Below are 21,242 nucleotides of genomic sequence, written 5' to 3'. Positions count from 1 at the left end.
CCTCCCCCTCGGACATTGGCTCCGATAATGTCCCCTTCGCTTGCATTGGAAGCACATCACGTGCTCCTTGCTCTTGCGTATCGGGACTCCGGCTTCCTTGATCTTTGGCGCCGGTGGAGTCTTCCTAACCCTCTTTGGATATTTACTCTTGTAATGTCCAAATTCCCTACACTCAAAGCATAATATATGCAATTTATTTGAAATTGAAATGCTTGAGTTACCTAGGGTTGAGGATGGATGAAGACTTTCTTCTTCATCCCTTCCGGAGGTAGACGCTTCTTCCTCTTGCTCCATTCTTGAAGAAGAACTCTCCTCCTCTTCTTCCTTAGATGTTGAGTAGCCCTCAACTTCTAATTCCTCTCCTCCATGAAGTGAGCTACTTAGCTCACTTGACTCCTCTTCATGACTTGAAGTGGAGCTTCCCTCATGGAACTTGGCCAAGTTGTTCCACAACTCCTTGGCATTGTTATATCCACCTACCTTACACAAAATGTCATTAGGTAATGAAAATTCAAGAATTTTCGTTACCTCATCGCTGATTGTGGATTTGTGGATTTGCTCCTTCGTCCACTTTTTCTTCTCTAGGGTTTCTCCGTCTTTATCCACCGGATGAGTAAACCCTACCTGCACACAACTCCAATGAACTACGTTAGTCATAAGAAAGTACTTCATTCTTACCTTCCAAAACGCGAAGTCGTCGCGATCGTAGAAGGGTGGAATCGTGATGTCCTCTCCGAGTTGATCCATCTCTAGCTTGTGCTCCCTCGGGTGTTAATCCGTCGAAGAGCGACCTCGCTCTGATACCACTTGTTAGGATCGATGGTCGCGGCTAGAGGGGGGGTGTGAATAGCCGCCCCAAATCGTTCGTTTCTTTCTACAAATCAAGGTTAGTGCAGCGAAAAATAAAACAAAGAAACAAAGACAAGAAGATCAAACCTCAACACGCGTCGATGTAACGAGGTTCGTAAGGTGGACGAAGCCTATCAATCCGTCGGTGGATGAGTCCCCGGAGAACCGGCTAATATATATACTCCTTCTGGGTGGAGAAACCTCGCCACAATCTTTCTTGCACCAGCAAGAATAGGAGTACAAGAATACACAAAAGAAGCAACAATATGAATGTAAAAACAAACAATCTTGCCTTCTCGTCGACTAGATGAAGCAGCAGCTTCTCGGATCCAACCACAACAGCAACAACAACTGATCAGTTGGTCCCAGCCGAGTGGAAGTTCACAAAAAGCTTCAGGAACGAAGAGCTCAGCAAAGCTCGCAGAAGAACTTACAGCAGCAAGAAGAAACAGAGAGGAGGAAGAAAAAAACAGTAGAAGCCCTCGATCTCCTTTTATAACCTGCACTGCACCTGCGAAGAACAGAAGACAGAAGACTAGCCGTTGTGAGCCAACGGATAGTTCTGGACTGATCAGGCTGAAGCCTGATCGGTCCAGGGCACCTCTGATCGGTCCTGGTGACCAATCAGGCCCTAGTCTGATCGGTCCCCGGACCGATCCCACCTCTCTGCAAGAGAGGTGGCTGCGTCTCTGATCGATCGTGGAGACCGATCAGACTCCCTGCTGATCGGTCTCCAGACCGATCAGATGACTTACAGAACCCTTCTGTTTGTTATCTGATCGGTCACCAGACCGATCAGATACTCAGGCGTATCGCTGGATCGGTCACCAGACCGATCCAGGTTTAGAGCTCTAGCCCTAAACCCTAAGTGGTCCTGAGAACGAGCTATCGAGCCCTCTCTTTACCTAGTCCGGAGAACGAGCTACCGAGCCCTCTCCGACTTCGTCCGGTCCAGAGAACGAGCTACCGAGCCCTCTCTGACCACAGTCCGGAGAACGAGCTACCGAGCCCTCTCCGACTTTCCGTGCCAAGTCTCCAACTTGGTCTTCTCCGTGCCAAGTCTCCATACTTGGACTTTTCCCGTGCCAAGCTCCCTGCTTGGACTTTTCACTAAATGTCTGGTCAACCTTGACCCATCTGGATTTCTCTTGCCTGGCTTCACTCACCAGGACTTCCAAACTATCTAGCTTCACTCACTAGGTCTTTCCCCTGCCTGGCTTCACTCACCACGTCTTTCCCAACTGCCTAGCTTCACTCACCAGGACTTTCTTCAACTGCCTGGCTTCACTCACCAGGACTTTCACTTTCACCTAGCTTCACTCACTAGGGTTTTCACCTGGCTTCACTCACCATGATTTCCTGACTGCCTGGCTTCACTCACCAGGACTTTCCGAACTGCCTGGCTTCACTCACCAGGACTTTCCGAACTGCCTAACATCCCAGTTAGGACTTCCCAGTCAAGTATCCGGTCAACCTTGACCTACTTGACTCTTCTTCATCCAACCTGATCAGACCCTGATCAGTATCTCTCCGCATGGACAACTGCACCTGCATTGTCCATGTCTACATGTCTTTCTGTATTGTCAAACATCGAAACCATGACCAAGGTTTACGCTTGGTCAACTAGGTCAACCTTGACCTACTGGAAATTGCACCAACAAACCATTCTTGCATTATTTAAGGAAGTAAATGTTGGTCCCGATGAGGCCGGCTAGAGGGGGTGAATAGCCTGCAAGTTATAATTAAAACTTTTTCTCTTGCTTTCAAGCTCAGCAAGGACACACTGTTAGATTAATTAAAACAATAAACATAATGTAAAAGATGAGTTAGAATTTACTTGATTTACAACTGAGGAGGTTGCTAATACAAGGTGATGTAAAGCTCCACTAAAGATCTCCTTTTGACGAAGGTGAAGTAGCCTCTTACAATGATGAAAGCACAAACTTTAAAATGTAAATTGAATTTGAGTACAAAGTGTGTCATTTACAAGTATTGTGATTAACTCCTATGACCAATGCTCTATTTATAGTCTACTGGTCGAATTTGTCCGTTAGCTAACGTGGCAGGTCCGGATGCTTAGAGCAGGTCCGAGCATCTTCAGCGATGCACCTTATCTGCTTCACAATGACTCTTCAATGGCTTGATGATAATATTTTATCCTCATCCGGACACCTAGATCGGTCTGGGTACCTGGATTAATGTTGATGTGGACTTTGAGAATTATCCTCGCCGTAACGATTCAAAGAGGTGTTGGTTAGTCCTAGGAAGATCGTACCGGTTCCACTGTACAAAAATTTTGTACAAGTGTCAAACCTTTCCTAAATAACCTATTGTGTGGTCTTTAAAAGTTAAATTAGGAATCACAAACGGAACTTCATATTATTGATTCCAAATTTAATTTATCTGTTCTTAATGGTTTAGACTTGGATCGCAAGCGAAATTTAACACTATTGATCCAAATCCACCTATGTTATAAATTTAATTAAATATTAATTTCCAAAATTGGCTTCCAGGTTAAACATGACAAGACACTAGACCTTCTTGGATATGGGAGCAACCACCACTTCCTAGACAAAGCCTTTTAAGGAAAGCTAATATTTAATTTCCTTATATAACTCTAGGTTTAACCAAAAGGAACAATCGAATCACAAATTCGAAAAACAAAAACACAAACTCAAATAGCAAATCTGAAAAACTAGAATCTAATAATGTCTCTTGTGTTTGGAATTCTAACAAAGAAAAATAACTAGCATGATACGGAAGAAAATTACTAATTATACATTTTCTTTGCAAGTTAATGACCTCAAGATCTTCTGCTGTATTCCTCGCCTCGCCTTGGACGTCGTGTGTGCGACGATCCTCCAAGATGAACATCACCCAAAAGAGCTTCTCCTCCTTCTAGTATTCGGCCACCACCACCAAGGAGCAAAAGAGAGAAAAGGGAGAAGAGAGGGATAGAGGGTCGACCACCAAAGAGATCACCAACAAGAGAATAAGAATTGTCTTCTCATGAGACCTCCCCTTCCCTTCTTTTATATTACTTGCCCAAGGCAAATAAGGGAAGACTTTTTACAAAAATTAAAATATTCCTCTAGTTTTTCCTTTTTCCTTTTTATTTTTTCCTTTTCTTTCCTCTTGATTGAATCAACCATCAATCATGGATTGATTGGATCCTTTTAATGGTCGGCCCCTTGCTTGGGCTGGTAGGGTGGCCGACCATATCACCATGAGGAGAAATAATTATTATAAAATTTTATAAAAGAAGAAAACCTCTTATAAAAATTTACAAGCTCTCTTTCCTATTGTGGATGTTAAAAAGGAAAGTTTTAAAAATTAAAACCATGTTTTAAAATTTAAAACTTCTCTTATAAAATTTCCTTTTTTAACATGGTTAGAAAATTTTTGAATTTAAAACTTCTCTTTCTTTTTTCTTAAAACCATGAGGATGGTTAAAAAAATGAAAGTTTTAAAACTTTTAAACTTTCTTTTAAACCATATGGCCTAATTCAAATAAGGAAAGTTTTATATTTTAAAAACTCTCTTTTAAAACTTGTAGTTTTCTACAAAGAGAAGATTTAAAAAAAAAAATCAAAACACCCCTCATATTTAAATTAATCATGGCCGACCCCTACTTGCTTGGTCACCAAGCAAAAGGGCCGACCCCCATAGAGGAGGATGTGGCCGACCCTTGCTTGGTCACCAAGCATTGGACCGACCCCCTTCTTGGACACCAAGATGAGCTTATATTTGGATGAAATTGAGGCTTTAATGAGGCTACGACAGGGACCTAGAGGAGAAATTAGTTTTGGCCTTCCGATGAGCTTGAGTATCCCGTGTTCGCCCCGAACACACAACTCAAGTTCATCAACAATAACTCATTCCATTAGAGAGTTATTATTGCACTACCGCACCAATCCCAAATTACATTTATGAGCTCCTTCTTATCATGAGTGTGTTAGTCTCCCTGCGTTTAAGATAATGAATGCCCACTAATTAAATAAGTTACTGACAACTCATTTAATTAATATCTAAGTCCAAGAGTAGTACCACTCAACCTTATTGTCATGTTGGACTAAGTCCACCTGCAAGGTTTAACATGACAATCCTTATGAGCTCCTTTTGGGGACATTCTCAACCTAGATTACTAGGATACAGTTTCCTACTATAATCAACAACACACACTATAAGTAATATCATTTCTCAACTTATCGGGCCTATTGATTTATCAAGCTAAATCTCACCCTTTGATAAGTTAAAGAAATAGATACTAAATATATATGCTTGTTATTATATTAGGATTAAGAGCACACACTTTCACAATAACTAAGGTCTAGTTCTTTTATTAAGTCAGTATAAAAAAAAACTTACCTAAAATGGTTATACTCAATACACTTAGAGTGTATTAATGTAATTTATTAGTCGAGATAGACTAATACCTAATTACACTACAACTATTCCAATGGTTTGTTCCTTTCCATCTTAGTCGTGAGCAACTGTTTATAATTTATAAAGAACTGATAACATGATCTTCTGTGAGTGACGCCACACACTATGTTATCTACAATATAAATTAATTGAATAACTACACTTAACAAATAAAATGTAGACATTTGACCAATGTGATTCTTTTATTTCAAAAATAAATGTTTACAAAAGCTAGGCTTTTAGTATACACTCTAACAATCTCCCACTTATACTAAAAGACTAAGCTGCCATATATGCTGCCATACATCTTATTCCCATCCCCTCCACATGCCGATCAAAAGCTTTCGCTGGAAGGGCCTTAGTGAAAGGATCTGCCAGGTTATCTGCTGATGCAATCTTGGCGACGACAACTTTTCCTCGCTTGATGATGTCTCGTATCAGGTGGTACTTGCGCTCTATATGTTTACTCGCCTTACGGGCTCGTGGTTCCTTCGAGTTTGCAACTGCACCGCTATTATCACAATAAATTGTGATGATTTTGGGTAAACCAGGAATCACATCTAAGTCCATTAGGAAGTTTCTGAGTCATACAGCTTCTTTGGCTGCCTCAGAGGCTGCCACATACTCAGTTTCCACGGTTGAGTCTGAAATGCATTTCTGCTTAACACTCTTCCATGCAATGACTCCACCTCCTAAAGTAAACACATAGCCTGATGTAGACTTACTGTTGTCCCTATCTGATTGGAAGTCTGAATCCGTGTAACTCACAGGGAGCAAATCATCTGCTTGGTAAATTAGCATATAATCTCTAGTCTTTCTCAGGTACTTCAATATATGCTTTACAGCAGTCCAATGTCCTTGTCCAGGGTTACTCTAATATCTGCTAACCATGCCCACGGTAAAATAGATATCAGGTCTCGTACACAGCCTTGCATATATTAGGCTTCCCACAGCCGAAGCATAAAGAACTGCATTCATGTCCTCTATCTCTTTTGATGCCTTCGGAGACATCTCTTTAGATAAGCTACTCCATGCCTGAAAGGTAAAAAACCCTTTTTGGAGTTTTGCATGCTAAAACGAGCAAGGATTGTATCTATATATGAAGCTTGAGATAGGCACAACAACCTTTTCTTGCGATCCCTTATGACTTTGATCCCAAGAATGTGTGCACATTTTCCTAAGCCCTTCATATCAAATTGTTTAGATAACCATACCTTTACGTCCGATAACACTTTGACATTATTGCCAATTAACAAAATATCATCTACGTATAGTACAAGAAATACCACCACGTTTCGTTACACTTCTTGTATACACAAGATTCATCGGGACACTGAATAAATTCATATGACTGGATCACTTCGTTAAACCGGATGTTCCAAGATCTTGAAGTTTGCTTCAGTCCATAAATAGACCGATTCAGCTTGCACACTAGATGCTCTTTGCCCTTTTCAATGAACCTCTCTGATTGCTTCATATGGATGCTTTCTTCAAGACTTCTATTATAGAAAGCTGTTTTGACATCCATTTGCCAAATCTCATAATCCATATGAGCGGCAATGGATAAGAGTATCCGGATAGACTTTAGCATAGCTACCGGCAAAAAAGTCTCCTCATAATCGATTCCCTCTTTCTGAGTATACCCTTTCGCAACAAGCCTTGCCTTGAAGGTTTCTACCTTCCCGTTTGTCCCTCTTTTCCTTTTGTAGATCCACTTGCATCCAACGGCTTTTACACCATCTGGTGGTTCTACAAGCTCCCAGACCTTATTAGAATACATAGACTCTATTCCAGAATTCATTGTCTTTTGCCAAGATACTGCATCTATATCTTGGAGTGCTTCGTCATATGTCCGGGCCTATTGATTTATTAAGCTAAATCTTACCCTTTGATAAGTTAAAGAAATAGATATTAAATATATATGCTTGTTATTATATTAGGATTAAGAGCACACACTTCCACAATAACTAAGGTCTAGTTCTTTTATTAAGTCAGTATAAAAAGAACTTACCTAAAATGGTCCTACTCAATACACTTAGAGTGTACTAGTGTAATTTATTAGTCAAGATAAACTAATACCTAATTACACTACGACTATTCCAATGGTTTGTTCCTTTCCATCTTAGTCGTGAGCAACTGTTTATAATTTATAAAGAACTGATAACATGATCTTCTGTGAGTGACACTACACACTATGTTATCTACAATATAAATTAATTGAACAACTATACTTAACAAATAAAATGTAGACATTTGACCAATGTGATTCTTTTATTTCAAAAATAAATGTTTACAAAAGCTAGACTTTTAGTATACACTCTAACAAGAGGCCCCTGCGCTATACCAAGCTGGTCGAGGCGCTTGGATTTGGTCGAGGCGCTTGGATTTGGTCGAGGCGCCTGAACGAGTTAACTTTGTGTTGACTTGTCCGGTTGTTACTCTGGTCACTTGGGTGATTCTATTCTCCTATCATCCAAAGTTGAGCTCACTCGAACTCAACTCCGGCCTCCTCGAGCAATCTTCCGTTCCGTCTTCTCGTCCTTCGAAAGCATCGCGCGCATTCTTCTAGTTCACCGATGTACTCTTCCACAACACTTCGTCCCTTGGATGCACTGAGTCCATCGACTCGCTTCCCGTGCCATTTTTCTTGCTAGTTGCGTCTTCCACTCAAGTTCTTGTGTTTCTAAGTTCCTGCATACTTAGAGACAAGGACCAGACACAACAGAACCTAACTTAATTCAGTTGACCATATAAAAATTATCCCGGGGTACTTATAGTAAATAATGCCAACATGGAAGAGGGGAAAGGAAAAAGTATGTGATTTCTTTAGAAAAGGTAATCCTGTCTGATATCTAGGTGCATACACACACCTATGTATATGAAAACCCTAATATTCATCTTATTCATTATCTAACTCGAGCGTTGGAGTGACTGTGCCAGGGAATCCTCTGATCATTATTCTAACTCTCTTCTTATTATTTACTTTCATCTAGGCTCTTAGTCACATTATCATCGTTATTGTTATTCGGTGATTGACAATTAAGTTGACACAGAGCCAACTCATTAGTGCTTTATTTGTCGATGTTCACAAACAATATCATACACACAAATATAGATGGTTAATTGACTGATCAATTAGGGATGTATTTAACTGATCAAGACGTAAATTTAATCAAGCACCTTGGGTTATATTACGAAGGCTCCCATGCATTGACATAGTGGTTCATATAAAGATGTTACTATCAATTGGTCTAGATTGATTCATAATTGATATAGAATATTTCGTTAGTTACTTAAACCTCTCCTTGTATGGGATGTTGTTGTTGGACGGAACCCCATGATTTATCTCCCTCTTAGATAGTCGAACTGTGGAAGCTTATCTTGGAGGGATTGCTGAGTTAACGATTTCACCTTTTATTATCTTAAAATGAAAATATACAAATTACAATTGGAAAATTTTAATCATGTTGATTATTATGTCTCTTTATGTATTAATTTAGGTTTTAAATCTAAAAAAGAATTAAATAGCCGAATAGCCGTAGCCGTAGCCGTAGCCGTAGGGGTAGGGGGTTCGATATTTGGAAGTCAGCTCGGCTCAAACCAGACCGGAGTTTCGCTGTCTTCAATGCGTCGGACTTATCGCAGCCCTACGCCTCTTTTATCGCCTCGCCGCCTTCCGATCAATTCTTCAAGGCCGAGATGATCGCATCCTTCTCCTTCTCCGCCCTCCCTCCCATCCCCTGCCATGGATCCGCCACGCTTTCCTTCAAGCCGACGTCTCTCCGTTTCCTGATCAAGCGACGGCCGAAAGGTGGCGCTGGGTCTCGGAGGGCCATTCCCTTTGTCCGCGCTGCCGGTGGCGGTGCCAACGGGATGAAGCAGGACGATGAAGACAACGTTACCGAAAACGACAGCAAAAACGGAGGAGGAGATCTGAAGAGGGAACGCCAGCGTACGGGCGCATTCAACCTTCGCTGGCGAGATCTCTTGTCGCCGGACCCCGACAACGCGTTGGCCGTTGCCTTGACCGGACTCCTCACTTGGGCCAGTGTCCAGGTTGTCTTTCAGCTCTTCTTCATCTCGGTCGCCATCCTCCTCGCTGCTCTCAAGTACTCCTTCATCGCTGCTCTCCTGCTCTTCATTCTCATAGCCCTCCTTTGAGTAATTTTGTGCTGTGTTCTCCCCATTAATCGTCGGCTTGTGGTATGTGTATACCAATGGTTCTTATTGGACGTGGTATTTTCAATTTTTAGCTCAATTATATGAAATTGATTCCAGCTATCATATCGTCCTATGTGTTGCTTGAAAAATCTAAAGCAACAAATAGTTCTTTTATTTCAAAATTCTCTGCGATCACATATCTACCTATTCATAGAGTTTTCGTCGCAATAGATGTTTTCAAACTTCTCTTCTGAAGCAAATTGAATGGCAATTTGACAGACTTGAGTTTGTTCAGAGCAAGGGGAACTCTGTTCTCAATTAAGTTGAAATATTAGAGGAGACGTGTAACATAAGCAGCACAATCCACGTCCATCAACTTCCAATTACACAGTCCAATGCAACCAACAACTTCCAATCAACCACCTAAGCCGCTTCTAACATTCAGGGCAAGTTTACAGGAAAACTTCCCATACAAGAGCATGATTTTTGAGTTGCCCAAGCTGTCCTCTCCATTGATTATCATCATGGAAGCCTCTTCCAGAGAAGCATTTTTTTGGCGGGTACCACCCTGGATACTGCTGCTATGCTTAAGAGACCAAGCTGGAGTAAACGCTTGGTGCTGAGGTCAGTCCGTATGACCCAGGTGAAGAGTGCAGGTGGAGGAGTTGACCAACCGTTGATGGGCTTGTAGAGAGTCACGTGAGTGGAGGAGCTGACTGGGAGTCGCATGACCTGGAGAGATCCACCAAAGTGGAGCAACTGAGCAATGACCACCATAGCAGATGACTAAGATCTATTGTTAGTGGTCACAGAGGAGGATGTGTAGAGGTGGAGGGAGATTGCTGAGCAGGCAGAGATTAAAGGGAATTAGCGGTCAAAGGAAAAAAAAATCAGACTCTTTTTAGAGGCTTGATTCCTTTGAGTTAAATCCAAAGAGAGCTTTAAATTGCTCCATTTTATAAGATGAAAGAGAAGAAGAGTTAACACAAATCAAAAAGTGAAAGAGCAAAAAGTGCCAACAAAAGAGATGGTAATGAGTATGTAAAAGAATTAACCTGGCCAAAGAGTGGAAAGCTGAAATCACATGATCACCTTTTCTCAGATATTCAGTCTCCAATTCCTTGTGGCATAACTTTAAGTTCTTAAAGGTATGTCTTGTTCCAGTGAAAAGTATCTCTTATAATATTATAATATCATCTCAGGAAATATTATGTAGTTGTCATTGGCTCGAATAATGTGTGAATTATATAGTTATCATTGGTTTGAATGATGACTTGACATCTCATTCTAATGTGGCACAATATCTATGATGGAGAGAGGCAATGTCAGTGGAGATATAAGTTTTGGAGAACTATGAAATAATGACGTTTGAAGCCTTGTTGACCAAAATGGAACCTCTAAGTCGTTGGTCTGTATGTATGGTCAGTACTCAGTAGATGAGCCGACTAAAGCCTTGATTGCTAGAAAGCTCACAGTGGCTGTTAAAGGATATACATATAAAAAATGGGTGTGGATATTGATGATTTTTTTTGCTATAGTAGATGAAATGTTGTTATTCAATTCACAGAAGCTTCAAGACAAGAACATTGGGACATTGCAATACAAGTCTTGAATATCTAAAGAAGAATCCATGACTAAGAGTTTTGTTCAAAAGGCTCCCTCCTTTGACTTTGTTGTCCATTGTGACTAAGATAAGGCCAGCTGCTTATTGATTCAGTTGTCTGCCAACTTTCTTTATCAGACATTGCAAAATGGGAAAAAAATAGTTGACCGTCTCAAGATCATGAATAGAAGCAAAGGGTCGATGACAGCAATGACAAGTGAGCTGTGGGATAAAAAAAACTCTCGGAGATTGTCGAAGTTGGACTATCCACAGCCAGTGCCCAGTCCTCTATTATTGTGATAACTAGATTGCTAACTACATTGATGCCATCTGTGTTTCAGGACCAAACAAACAACACATTAAAATTGACTATTATTTTGTAGTAGAGTATGCTTAATACAGGACCAATTTAGTAGATTACATCTTAACTAAGTACTACTTAATCCATTTTTTCACCAAGGTATTTAAAAGAGATCACTTTCACTTTCTAGTTTCTACTAGGCTAGTTGAGCATCATCAATGTGTATGCACTATCTTGAGGGATAATATTAGAGGAGATACGTAACATAAATAGGGCATTCAACCCCCAACAATTTCCAACCAGAGTCTGCAAGCACCTATAACGTCAGTCATCTAAGCTGCTACTTGCATTTTGTGTTGAGAGAAAATAGCATGAACGACCATCAACAACTAATGGTGTACATGTGCACTCATTGTATCTATACAAAGGAAGATGAAGCATGGTGTCTGATCAAGGTGTAGTACTTTCATCTCATTCCCTTTTTTCTTCTATCATATTGTCTTCCTTTCTCCATTTTCTTCATTAAGATTTATGAAACAAAGACAAGTATGGATACTATATGAAAGTGAAAAGGAGAAAAAAAAAAACAAGTGAAAAGAAAGCAAGTAGTTTTACTCGTGGGATGGGGTCATGGGTCTGAGGCACAATTGAGCATATAGAATTGCAAATTAGGAGGAATATCAAAGTCTCCAACATTCCCAAATTAAGCTCATATGGACATGCTTAGTAGTAAAATGGGCCTTCAATTGGAATGTAACAACACACATTTTGTTTGTTAGTATAATGAGAATTAAAAAAAACGATGGGAGGATGACCCTTATACTGACTGTAAGGATGCCAAAGTGAATGGTCTTCTATTATCATTCTTGATACTGTTGTGCCAATTTCTGCACTAATGCTTCAATCTTGGGCCTTACATTGAGCCAATGTTTTTTTTTAATCTTTAGTAAAGATATGTATGGTGATAGAATTTGTGTGTTATTTAGGAAATGGAAATTCATGTGATGCTTGCTTGTGAATTAGTATAGATGCATCTGTTAGATTTGGTAATAAAAGGTACTAAAAATGCATTCTATACACATTCCAGGAATGAAAATATTCATCTACTTTGCAGCATTTTAGGCAGGGATAGCCTGCCTTCCATTAACCATCTCATAACAACAGCTAGTGTCTTTGACATATATATGAAGATTTTAAGTCACCTTGAGAGCTTGTGGAAATTTTGTAGTGTCTATGACTTCTCTGTGCTTTGGTTTCTATATCCCATTTTCTTCAATGTGCTTTACATTGTCAGCTAATTTTCCAGCAGTTACTCTGCTATCGAACATTTTCTTTTAGGTGTATTTTATGAATTCTTGTTGATCTTTCTTGGTCTCCAACATATTGAACCGTAATTTTCTCAATTCTGACAAAATTATTTTTATTCTCAATGCTTTTTTGTTTAAGAAGTTATGCAACTTGGTTGCAGCATAATTGTTCTGATTTGAGTAAGGTGGACTTGCCAGTGTAAACTTAAACCTGTTCTAGTTTCTGATTTGAAGCAATTGATGATTCTATTGGGAATGTAGGACTCTTCAAAATTTGAGGCTATGTTTGGACATGTTTGTTTATTCAAATACAAGAGATTATGATTTCTGGTTTACTAATATCTTGGGAATGTAGGACTCTTCAAAATTTGAGGCTATGTTTGGACATGTTTGTTTATTCAAATACGAGAGATTATGATTTCTGGTTTACTAATATCTTGCTTGTTCAGTGTCATGCATTATATTCATCTCCTTGAGTTTCATTTTGGACTTTTGACTGATAATTTGATAATACTAATTTAATATTATATGAATGTGGGATTTTTAGTTGTCATACATGCTGTTTCTAGTTTGCTAGAACAGTTTGACGATTCCTTAAAAGATTAACTTAACTAGAAAATACTTTATCTTCAGTTAGCGTCTATATTATATACCCTACCACTTAAATTAATGTTACCATGTTTCCTTGGATTTCCTCTCTTGGAAGGTACATTAACATATTGCTTCCAAGTTGCAGGCCTTGCATGTTTCTTCAAATTGTAACGTAGATATTCTTTTTTATTATTTTTAAGGGATATACGTTCTTATTTTTTATGACTTTTTGTTTCTCTGTTAAGGCAATCAATCTAATTAGCCATCTTAGAGCATTGGAGAAACTCATCAAAACAGCATATCAATTTTGCAATGAATAACTTCAAGTCAACCAACTTTGGTTGCTTAGCAGCTGAAGGCATCAAACATCTAGAATATAGGTTGAACATTGATCTTGGTGATGGATTGAGGTTTAAGATGTTTGTATCTGTCATTCATTAGGAAACTTTATAGCAGACTCGAATACCATAGCCGACAGACACTGAACTCAGAAGCTTTCTACAAATCCATTAGTATAACATGATAATTTTGATTCAGCTTAAACATGCCAAGATTTATTTGGGCGATGGCATCTAATAACAATATGCATTCTCTCGAAAGTTTGGATCCTAATGCCAAAAACTACAATATTTCGACGTCACTATTTTTCTAGGTAATGCTGGCTCATATCTTTCTGTAAGTTTGTTTGTTTTATGGCTATTTGATGATCTTATGAGCAACTACATGACTTAGTTTTGCTTACATAATCTATGTTAGTTGTCAGCGCTTAACACAACTCCCAACATCTGATATGGATTATGGCTTCACCATGGCAGTGGTCCTTGGATTCATTTGGTGATTTTAGGAATTTCTTATTAAGAAACTAATATGCTGGTATCCCTTCTTCAACTGAGTTGATGAAACATATTTATATCTGTTGCCTTGAAATTAAAATTCTCTACAAATACCTTCTCCTCCTGCCTCACCTCCATGAAAATGCTCCATGGTATTTGTTTTAATGGAATACTAGTGCCCATTGTATTTGAACTAATCTTCCAGAAGATATTTTTCCACAAGGAAATTGAAACTTCTCCTTTTTTTTTCCGAATATTATTGTTGGATCAAATTGTCCACCTTCCACACTTTTGTCAAGTGAGGCCACATCAATCCAACGAAATTTGTTTTTCTTAACATATTTATATTATTATTTATCATTACTAATCTATTTCCACCATTCTAACCCATGCAGGAAAGATCATGCCCAGAGAGAATCTTACAGGTGCAGGCAAGCAAACAGGGATGTGTATGTGATCCTGCCTTAAAGGTTCATCTACATCTCTCTACCTTGCTTCTCCCCATTTCTTATCCCTTGAATAATCCAAGCCAGATAAAGTCCTTACGCCTTCACCTTTAAAAAACTAACCAAACGAAGCGACCCCAAACCACCGCAAGAAGCAATAACAATCAATTATTGATGCCCCAACATGCACTTTGTTCTACCTCGAAAACCCATTTCTATGCTTTTTTTTTTCTTCTGGAATAAAAAAATCTCAATTGGAGTGGGGCCTAAACTAGCTTTTCTCGCATGTCTCTCTCTATTGGCAAGGATAAGAACCCGCCCCCAATCAGGCATGCCATGATTGTTACTTTCTTCTTCCTTGGAAACAAATTATTCTAATTATTCTATGCTAGATCTTCTTCTTCCAATTCCACCTTGAATCTTGATTGGAGATGGAGATGGAGCTGGAGGAGTGGGAGTTCCTGCCGGACGCCGACAGCTTTCTCGAATTGGGCCATGAGGCGAAAAGAGATGTGGTGTTCAAGGAGCTGATCGTCGACATGAACTACTTCATCTGCCCGTCTCTCCCTCTCATGGACCGCGAGCTGAGCCCTTCGAGCTCCGCCCCACCCGCGGAGGAGGCTCAGAAGAAGGAGCTGGTTGAAGAATTCAAGGATATCACCGTGGTGCTGCCGGCGGCGATCGCCGTCGGCCCCCACCTCCACGACGTGGTGTCGCAAGTCTTCTTCAAGAAGCTCACGGACAACGAATTCGTCGACATGAAAGTGGAGTCCCCCCGGGGAGCCACCCTGACTCATTTGGAGCCGGAAGGCAAGGAGGCGGAGGAGGAGGAGGAGGGCGCGGCCAAAGCTGAGGACGACCGTAAAGGCGACGGGTGCGAATCGATGAACACATGGAACCGGAGGTTGGTCGGCGTAGGCACCTTCTGCTCGCTGGGAGCCGCCGCCGCTGCCACCGCCTTCATGTTTGTGCTGGGGGGACGACACCTGCAGAGCCAGCAGCACAACCACAGGATCCAATTCTGCATCTACTCCGACGACAAGGTACTTATTGCCCATTGCCGGGCGACAAACCTCTCTCTGCCATTTCTTGCTCGCGTTAAAAAAAAAAATTAAATTAAATTTGAGATTTTGGTTATTTCAATGGCAGAGGACGAATTGGACGACGACGATGATGCACCGGGCAACGAGGCCGAACCAGGCGCACATATCGTTCGGAGGCTACTGCGCCACTGCTTGATCAACTCTTTCTTTCAATTATAAACATCTAAATAAAACTGGAATATCTAGTTCGCCTGCTCCAATGACTCTGTAAATTATACATAGATTTATCTGAACTTTTGGATTTTGATTCCGCAAAACAAAACTAGTTCGAGGAAAGAAATTGTATTAATTTGACAGTCGTGGCGTGGCGATGTGTACTGACGGCGACCTCTACAGGAAGGCCACACAGGCTACGTTGGCCGCTTTCTCACGCCAACCCATTTCTCTGGTTGATATCCTCTCTCATTATTTTTCGATGCGATTTTCCTTCTCAGGAAAAATGACAGGTTGAATTGGCCATAAATGCGACAAACTAACTGAGTGTGAATGTACATTGAATCCCCGTTGGGAATTGATTTTTTGCTAGAATTTTCCGGACGCTTCTTTGAAGGCTCGCAGTTTGGCATGTTTGGTGAAGGTGCTTTTTTTAGTTTGTACGAGCTGGGTGGCTGCGCCACGTGGAAACAGCTAATCAAAGTTAAATTGATACTTGGAAATACACCATTCTAGTTTTCATTTCTATAAAGTCCATAATCCCTGGCAAGTAATTTTTGGCTTTTTTTATTTTTTTATTTTTAAAAATATCTCACTAGATCTTTGGCTCTTAGTTTGTGCCCATCCAATCCTCTTGCTAACTAAAGCGTAGGGAAAAAAACAAGTGCAAAGGGGTGATATGTATGTCAATATTCCATTGTCTTTATTCGCCAATTCTTTTAAATCTAATAGTTAGTGGATAGTTTGTCATTTCTTCTAGTAGAATAGAGAATAGATCTTTATATCTCCTTCTCTTTCATTAACTTAAGTTCATCTAACCTCTATTTGTCCAATCTAGTTTGATGTCTCTGAAGTGATCAGCATCCCGAGTCTTCATATTTGATTCCGTCGATGAATGAGTCACTAGATGAAGTCGTCAAATACCAAGGGAAGTGTTAGATTTATTATATTACAATGCGGAAGCGTCACATCTCTAATTTCTCGAAAAATAAATAGGGTTGAGTTTTCAAAATTTACCTCGGCGAATGAATATCGAAGATCTGGGAACCACGAAAAACTTCTCGAATCAAACTAGTAATCAGGATGATAATCACGAACGAACTATCATTACGGATCCACAACGTCTCAATCTAGAGTCCGACGATTCAAGAAGAAAGTGTTAGAAGTCTCTCCTCCCTTGTATTTCTTTCTGTAATGTGTTCTTTAAGTGCACAGTTGCCTTACCCATTTCTCCCATTACCTTGTAGTAGGAATCATGGAGAAATAAAATCATTGGAGAAATAAGATCATGAGAATAACCACCCATGATCTCACAAGCGATATTACCAAAATGTCCCTAAGTGGACATAATTTCTAATATCTCCCACTTGCACATGAGGGCATTTTGTAAATATCACAAAGTCATAGCTCATATGATCTACTAAATCATCCTACTGGACTTTCATACAGGATTGGACGTCATGCGACTAGCGAGTACACCTACAAGCAAAGACCTCTCGATACACCGTTAGAATGATCGTGAGGTCACCGATAGTACTAAAAGATCTCGCTATACCCCCAGATCCAATGCATTTACATCCATCGAGTCACCTTCCTCATCGAAAGTGATCCCCTATTAATTTGTTCGATTGTGTATTCACTATTATGCTCAAATCTCAACTTGGATTAACATAACAGACAGGTCAGTGAATACTACTCAATGATATAATGTCGATTGTCCTTCCTTTTTCCCAAATATAAATCCATCAGTCTTAATTCAATTACTTTCTTAGACCTGTCTCACAGACCTTAATTTATATTTTGGACCATAGGTAAACAGACTAAAGTAGCAGCACTGATCCAAGACTTCAAGAATCAGCCGAAAGTAATAAGGACACCAGAGATCTCACCCAATAGATCTTGGATCTCACACAGTGAAATACGGGGATTAATAATTTAATCGTTTCAAATAAAATGACTCCCACTATCCTTAGTCGTTTTACCACACATGGTATGAAACACGAGTCACAGTGTTATTCCCTCATCTCTCAATAGGGCATATGTGAGATTTATCTAACACTGTGTAGGTTTGGGACTCAATCTACACGTAAAACTTTACCCAGAGATCTCAGTGAGAGTACCTCGAAAATGATATCACTAATCGCAGGTGACATCTAAGATTTCATACCTGGCTACTTACAAGCAACATGAATGTGAGTATATCCATGTCGGTCATTTCACATATGATGTCATCTTGATCTTGAACACATATCAAGATGACTTATGTTCTAGCAGGGCTACTCTCAAAACCTCTTATAGCTAGAAATGTCTCATCCCTGCTCACTCATAGCTAGGGGTGGTCACTCGTGTGAGAGAGATGACCTGGCCTGCCTCACATACTTTTTCACCACATCATAAAATATATGATAAAAAATACATTAATTGAAATATAATAGCTCATGTGTGACTGAATAATGCACAATTATTATATATCAAAATAATAAGAATCAACATCATCAATCTAGTACAAGATGAGAAATGTCAATATATACACAAACCTAATGACTCTCTGTGTCTTAAAAATGAGTCTCTGGCAATGAGTTTGGTAAAGGGATCAACCACCATGCTGTGTGTAGAAATGTACTTGATGGTCACTTCACCCTTCTCGATGATGTCTCTCACAAAGTTATATCTGGTGTCTATGTGTTTGGTCCTACAATGATACTTAGGGTCTCGAGTGTATGCGATAGCGGCCTGATTACCACAATAGATGATCACTAGCCTCCCACTATTTACCACAATCCTTAAGTCATCCAATAGTCTTCGGAGCCAAATACTCCTGAACTGCAATTGAGCAAGCCACAAACTCAGCCTCCATTGTAGATAAGGCTATATAGGTTTGCTTGCTACTGCTCCATGAAATAGTACCACCATTGAGCAAGAGGGCAAAACCTGATGTCGATTTACGCTTATCTAGATCGCCACCCCAGTCAGCGTCTGAATATCCCACAAGGCACAAATTATCTCCCCCATAACACATAAAAAGGCTTGCAGTTCCCTTAAGATATCTAAAAATCATTTTTACTGCTCTCCAGTGACCCTTTCCAGGATTCGATTAATATCTACTTACCAGACCGACTGCGTAACATATGTTTGGTCGTGTACACAACATTACATACATTAGACTTTCTACTGCACTGGAATAAGGGACTTTGCTCATTTCCCTTGCTTCTTCCTGAGTTTTAGGGCACATATAAAGACTCCGACCATCACCCTTGGCTATAGCAGTATCTATGGGATTGCTGTCACTTATCCCAAAACACTCAAGGAATTTCTTAATATAGGTCTCTTGTGAAAGAGCTAACATTCTTCTTGAGCGATCCCTCTGGATCTTTACTCCAAGGATAAATTCCGCTTCACCCATGTCTTTCATGTCGAAGCTAGATGACAACCATATTTTAATGGTTAAAAGATATTCTATGTTGTTCCCGGCCAACATTATATCATCCACATACAATGACAATATCACAAAGGAATCATCAGAACGTATCAGATAGACACAATGATCCTCCTCGATCATTGCAAAATCATAAGATATCACCTCCTCGTGAAATCTCAAGTACCACCGTCTGGATGATTATTTTAAGTCGTATATCGACTTCCGTAGTCGACATACTTTATCTTCTTGACCTACTAAAACAAATCCAAAAGGTTGCTCCATGTAGATCTCCTCATCTAAACTTCCGTTAAGGAAGGTGGTTCTTACATCCATCTGATGTAACTCCAAATCCATGTTCGCAACAATCGCCAAGAGTAGATGGATCGATGTAAATTTGACTACTGGAAAAAAAAGTCTCCCCGTAGTCAATGCCCTTGGTCTGTGTGTAACCCTTGGCTACCAGACGAGCCTTATACCTCTCTATCGATCCGTCGACATTTCTTTTTTATTTTGAGAACTCATTTGTTCCCAATGACCTTTCTATCCTCAAGTATGTCAACTAGATCCCAGACCCCGTTGACTCTCATAGAATCCATCTCCTCTTGCATGGCTTTATACCATTGGCCCTTTGCTGGACCATCAGAGCCTCTTGAAATGTGCTAGGATCCTCATCATCATCAGGAATTACAATGAAGATCTCATCCTCAATCAGGAAATTACGACGAGGTATACGTCCGCGACTACTCCTACGAGAAGGGGAAGCCTCCTCACCTCCAGATGGACCACTCCCACTAGGACCAAGATCTGTAACAAGCTCTTGGGTCCCTCCGTCGGGCTCATCTATCTCATAGAAGGTGCAATCCCGATCGATTTCATGTCTCGTAGGGAAATCATTTTCCAAGAAGGTAGCATCACAAGACTAAATCTTGGTTACTGTGTCATTCATATGTTCACCCAAGAACACATGTCCCTTAGACTGTTCCGATTATCTTGTAAATATACACTTCTTTCCTCGAGGGCCTAACTTGACGTGTGGATGCGAGGAATTACAAACATATGCGGCACAACCCTATGGTCTCAAGTGGCTAAGATTAAGCTCTCTCCCTGTCCAAAACTCATATGGGGTACCGACCACGGATTTTGTTGGAACACGGTTAAGGACATACGCTGCAGTTAACAAGACATCTCCCCAATGGGAAATAGGTAAGTTAGCTTGCGCTATAATAGATCTTACCATATCCAACAGAGTCCTATTCCTTCTCTCAGCCACTCCATTTTGCTGAGGAGTAGCAGGAATAGTTAACTGTCTCGTGATACCTTTTTCGAAACAGAGCTCTTTAAATTGCTCAGATAAATACTCGCGCCCCTATCGGTTCTGAGAGTTTTCACCCTCAAGTCTAGTTGATTTTCAACCTCGTTAATATACCTCCTAAAACACTCCAGTGCCTCAGACTTGTGCGAGATCAGATAGACATAACCGAAGCGTGTGTAATCATTAATAAACGTAATGAAATACGTAGCTCCATTTCGGGCTCTCACATTCATAGGCCCACAAATATCGGAGTGGACTAATTGCAATGGAGTCCCAGCTCTCATTGCTTTTCCAAATGGTTTCCTTATAACTTTACCAGCTAAGCAAAACTCACATAGGGGAACTCAACCTTAGTTAGCTGGCCCAACAAGTCATTTGCTGCTAACCGGTTCATTTTCTCTTGCCCTATGTGGCCAAGTCTACTATAACAAATAGAAACATCATCAACTACACTATTAGATGCATAGACAATAGGAGATAATGAGAAATATCATAAATGGAAACCATATCCAGTACATAAAGTTCATCATAGACTGAACCAGAACATATATAAGAACTATCATATGAAATAAAAACAGAAGAGTTTCCTAAACAAACAGAATATCCTAAACGATCGAGACAACGAACAGAAACAAGATTCCGCCGAATCTCAGGAGCATGCAAAATGTCATGTAAATATAAGATTTGGCCATATGATAGCGATAACTTGCATGTGTTAATACCCTTTACAGCAACAAATG

The 21,242-nt window shown here is 40.1% G+C and overlaps 2 protein-coding genes across 2 annotated transcripts; both read left to right on the top strand.

Moving 5' to 3' along the window:
* Nucleotides 1–8,849: 8,849 nt before the first annotated feature.
* LOC121976986 lies at nt 8,850–9,558 on the top strand. Its single transcript, XM_042529443.1, has one exon. The coding sequence runs from the start codon at nt 8,974–8,976 to the stop codon at nt 9,433–9,435; it is 462 nt and encodes a 153-aa protein (XP_042385377.1). The 5' UTR covers nt 8,850–8,973; the 3' UTR covers nt 9,436–9,558.
* On the top strand, nt 9,254–15,876 carry LOC121976985. Its single transcript, XM_042529442.1, has 3 exons — nt 9,254–9,383; nt 14,466–15,559; nt 15,666–15,876. The coding sequence occupies exons 2-3, from the start codon at nt 14,948–14,950 to the stop codon at nt 15,753–15,755; spliced, it is 702 nt and encodes a 233-aa protein (XP_042385376.1). The 5' UTR covers nt 9,254–9,383; nt 14,466–14,947; the 3' UTR covers nt 15,756–15,876.
* The last annotated feature ends 5,366 nt before the right edge of the window (nt 15,877–21,242 follow it).

Source organism: Zingiber officinale, chromosome 4B (assembly GCF_018446385.1).
Source record: "Zingiber officinale cultivar Zhangliang chromosome 4B, Zo_v1.1, whole genome shotgun sequence".
Lineage (NCBI taxonomy): Eukaryota > Viridiplantae > Streptophyta > Magnoliopsida > Zingiberales > Zingiberaceae > Zingiber > Zingiber officinale.
The sequence above is the reverse complement of the archived record's forward strand: the minus strand, read 5'-3'. Positions and strand labels throughout refer to the sequence as shown.

What these genes read in the sequence shown, in the direction of transcription:
- LOC121976985 (XM_042529442.1), top strand. Translation starts at nt 14,948, where the DNA reads ATGGAGATGGAGCTGGAGGAGTGGGAGTTCCTGCCGGACGCCGACAGC. An exon ending in GCATCTACTCCGACGACAAG is followed by an intron (nt 15,560 to 15,665) that starts GTACTTATTGCC and finishes TTTCAATGGCAG; the next exon opens with AGGACGAATTGGACGACGAC.
- LOC121976986 (XM_042529443.1), top strand. Translation starts at nt 8,974, where the DNA reads ATGATCGCATCCTTCTCCTTCTCCGCCCTCCCTCCCATCCCCTGCCAT.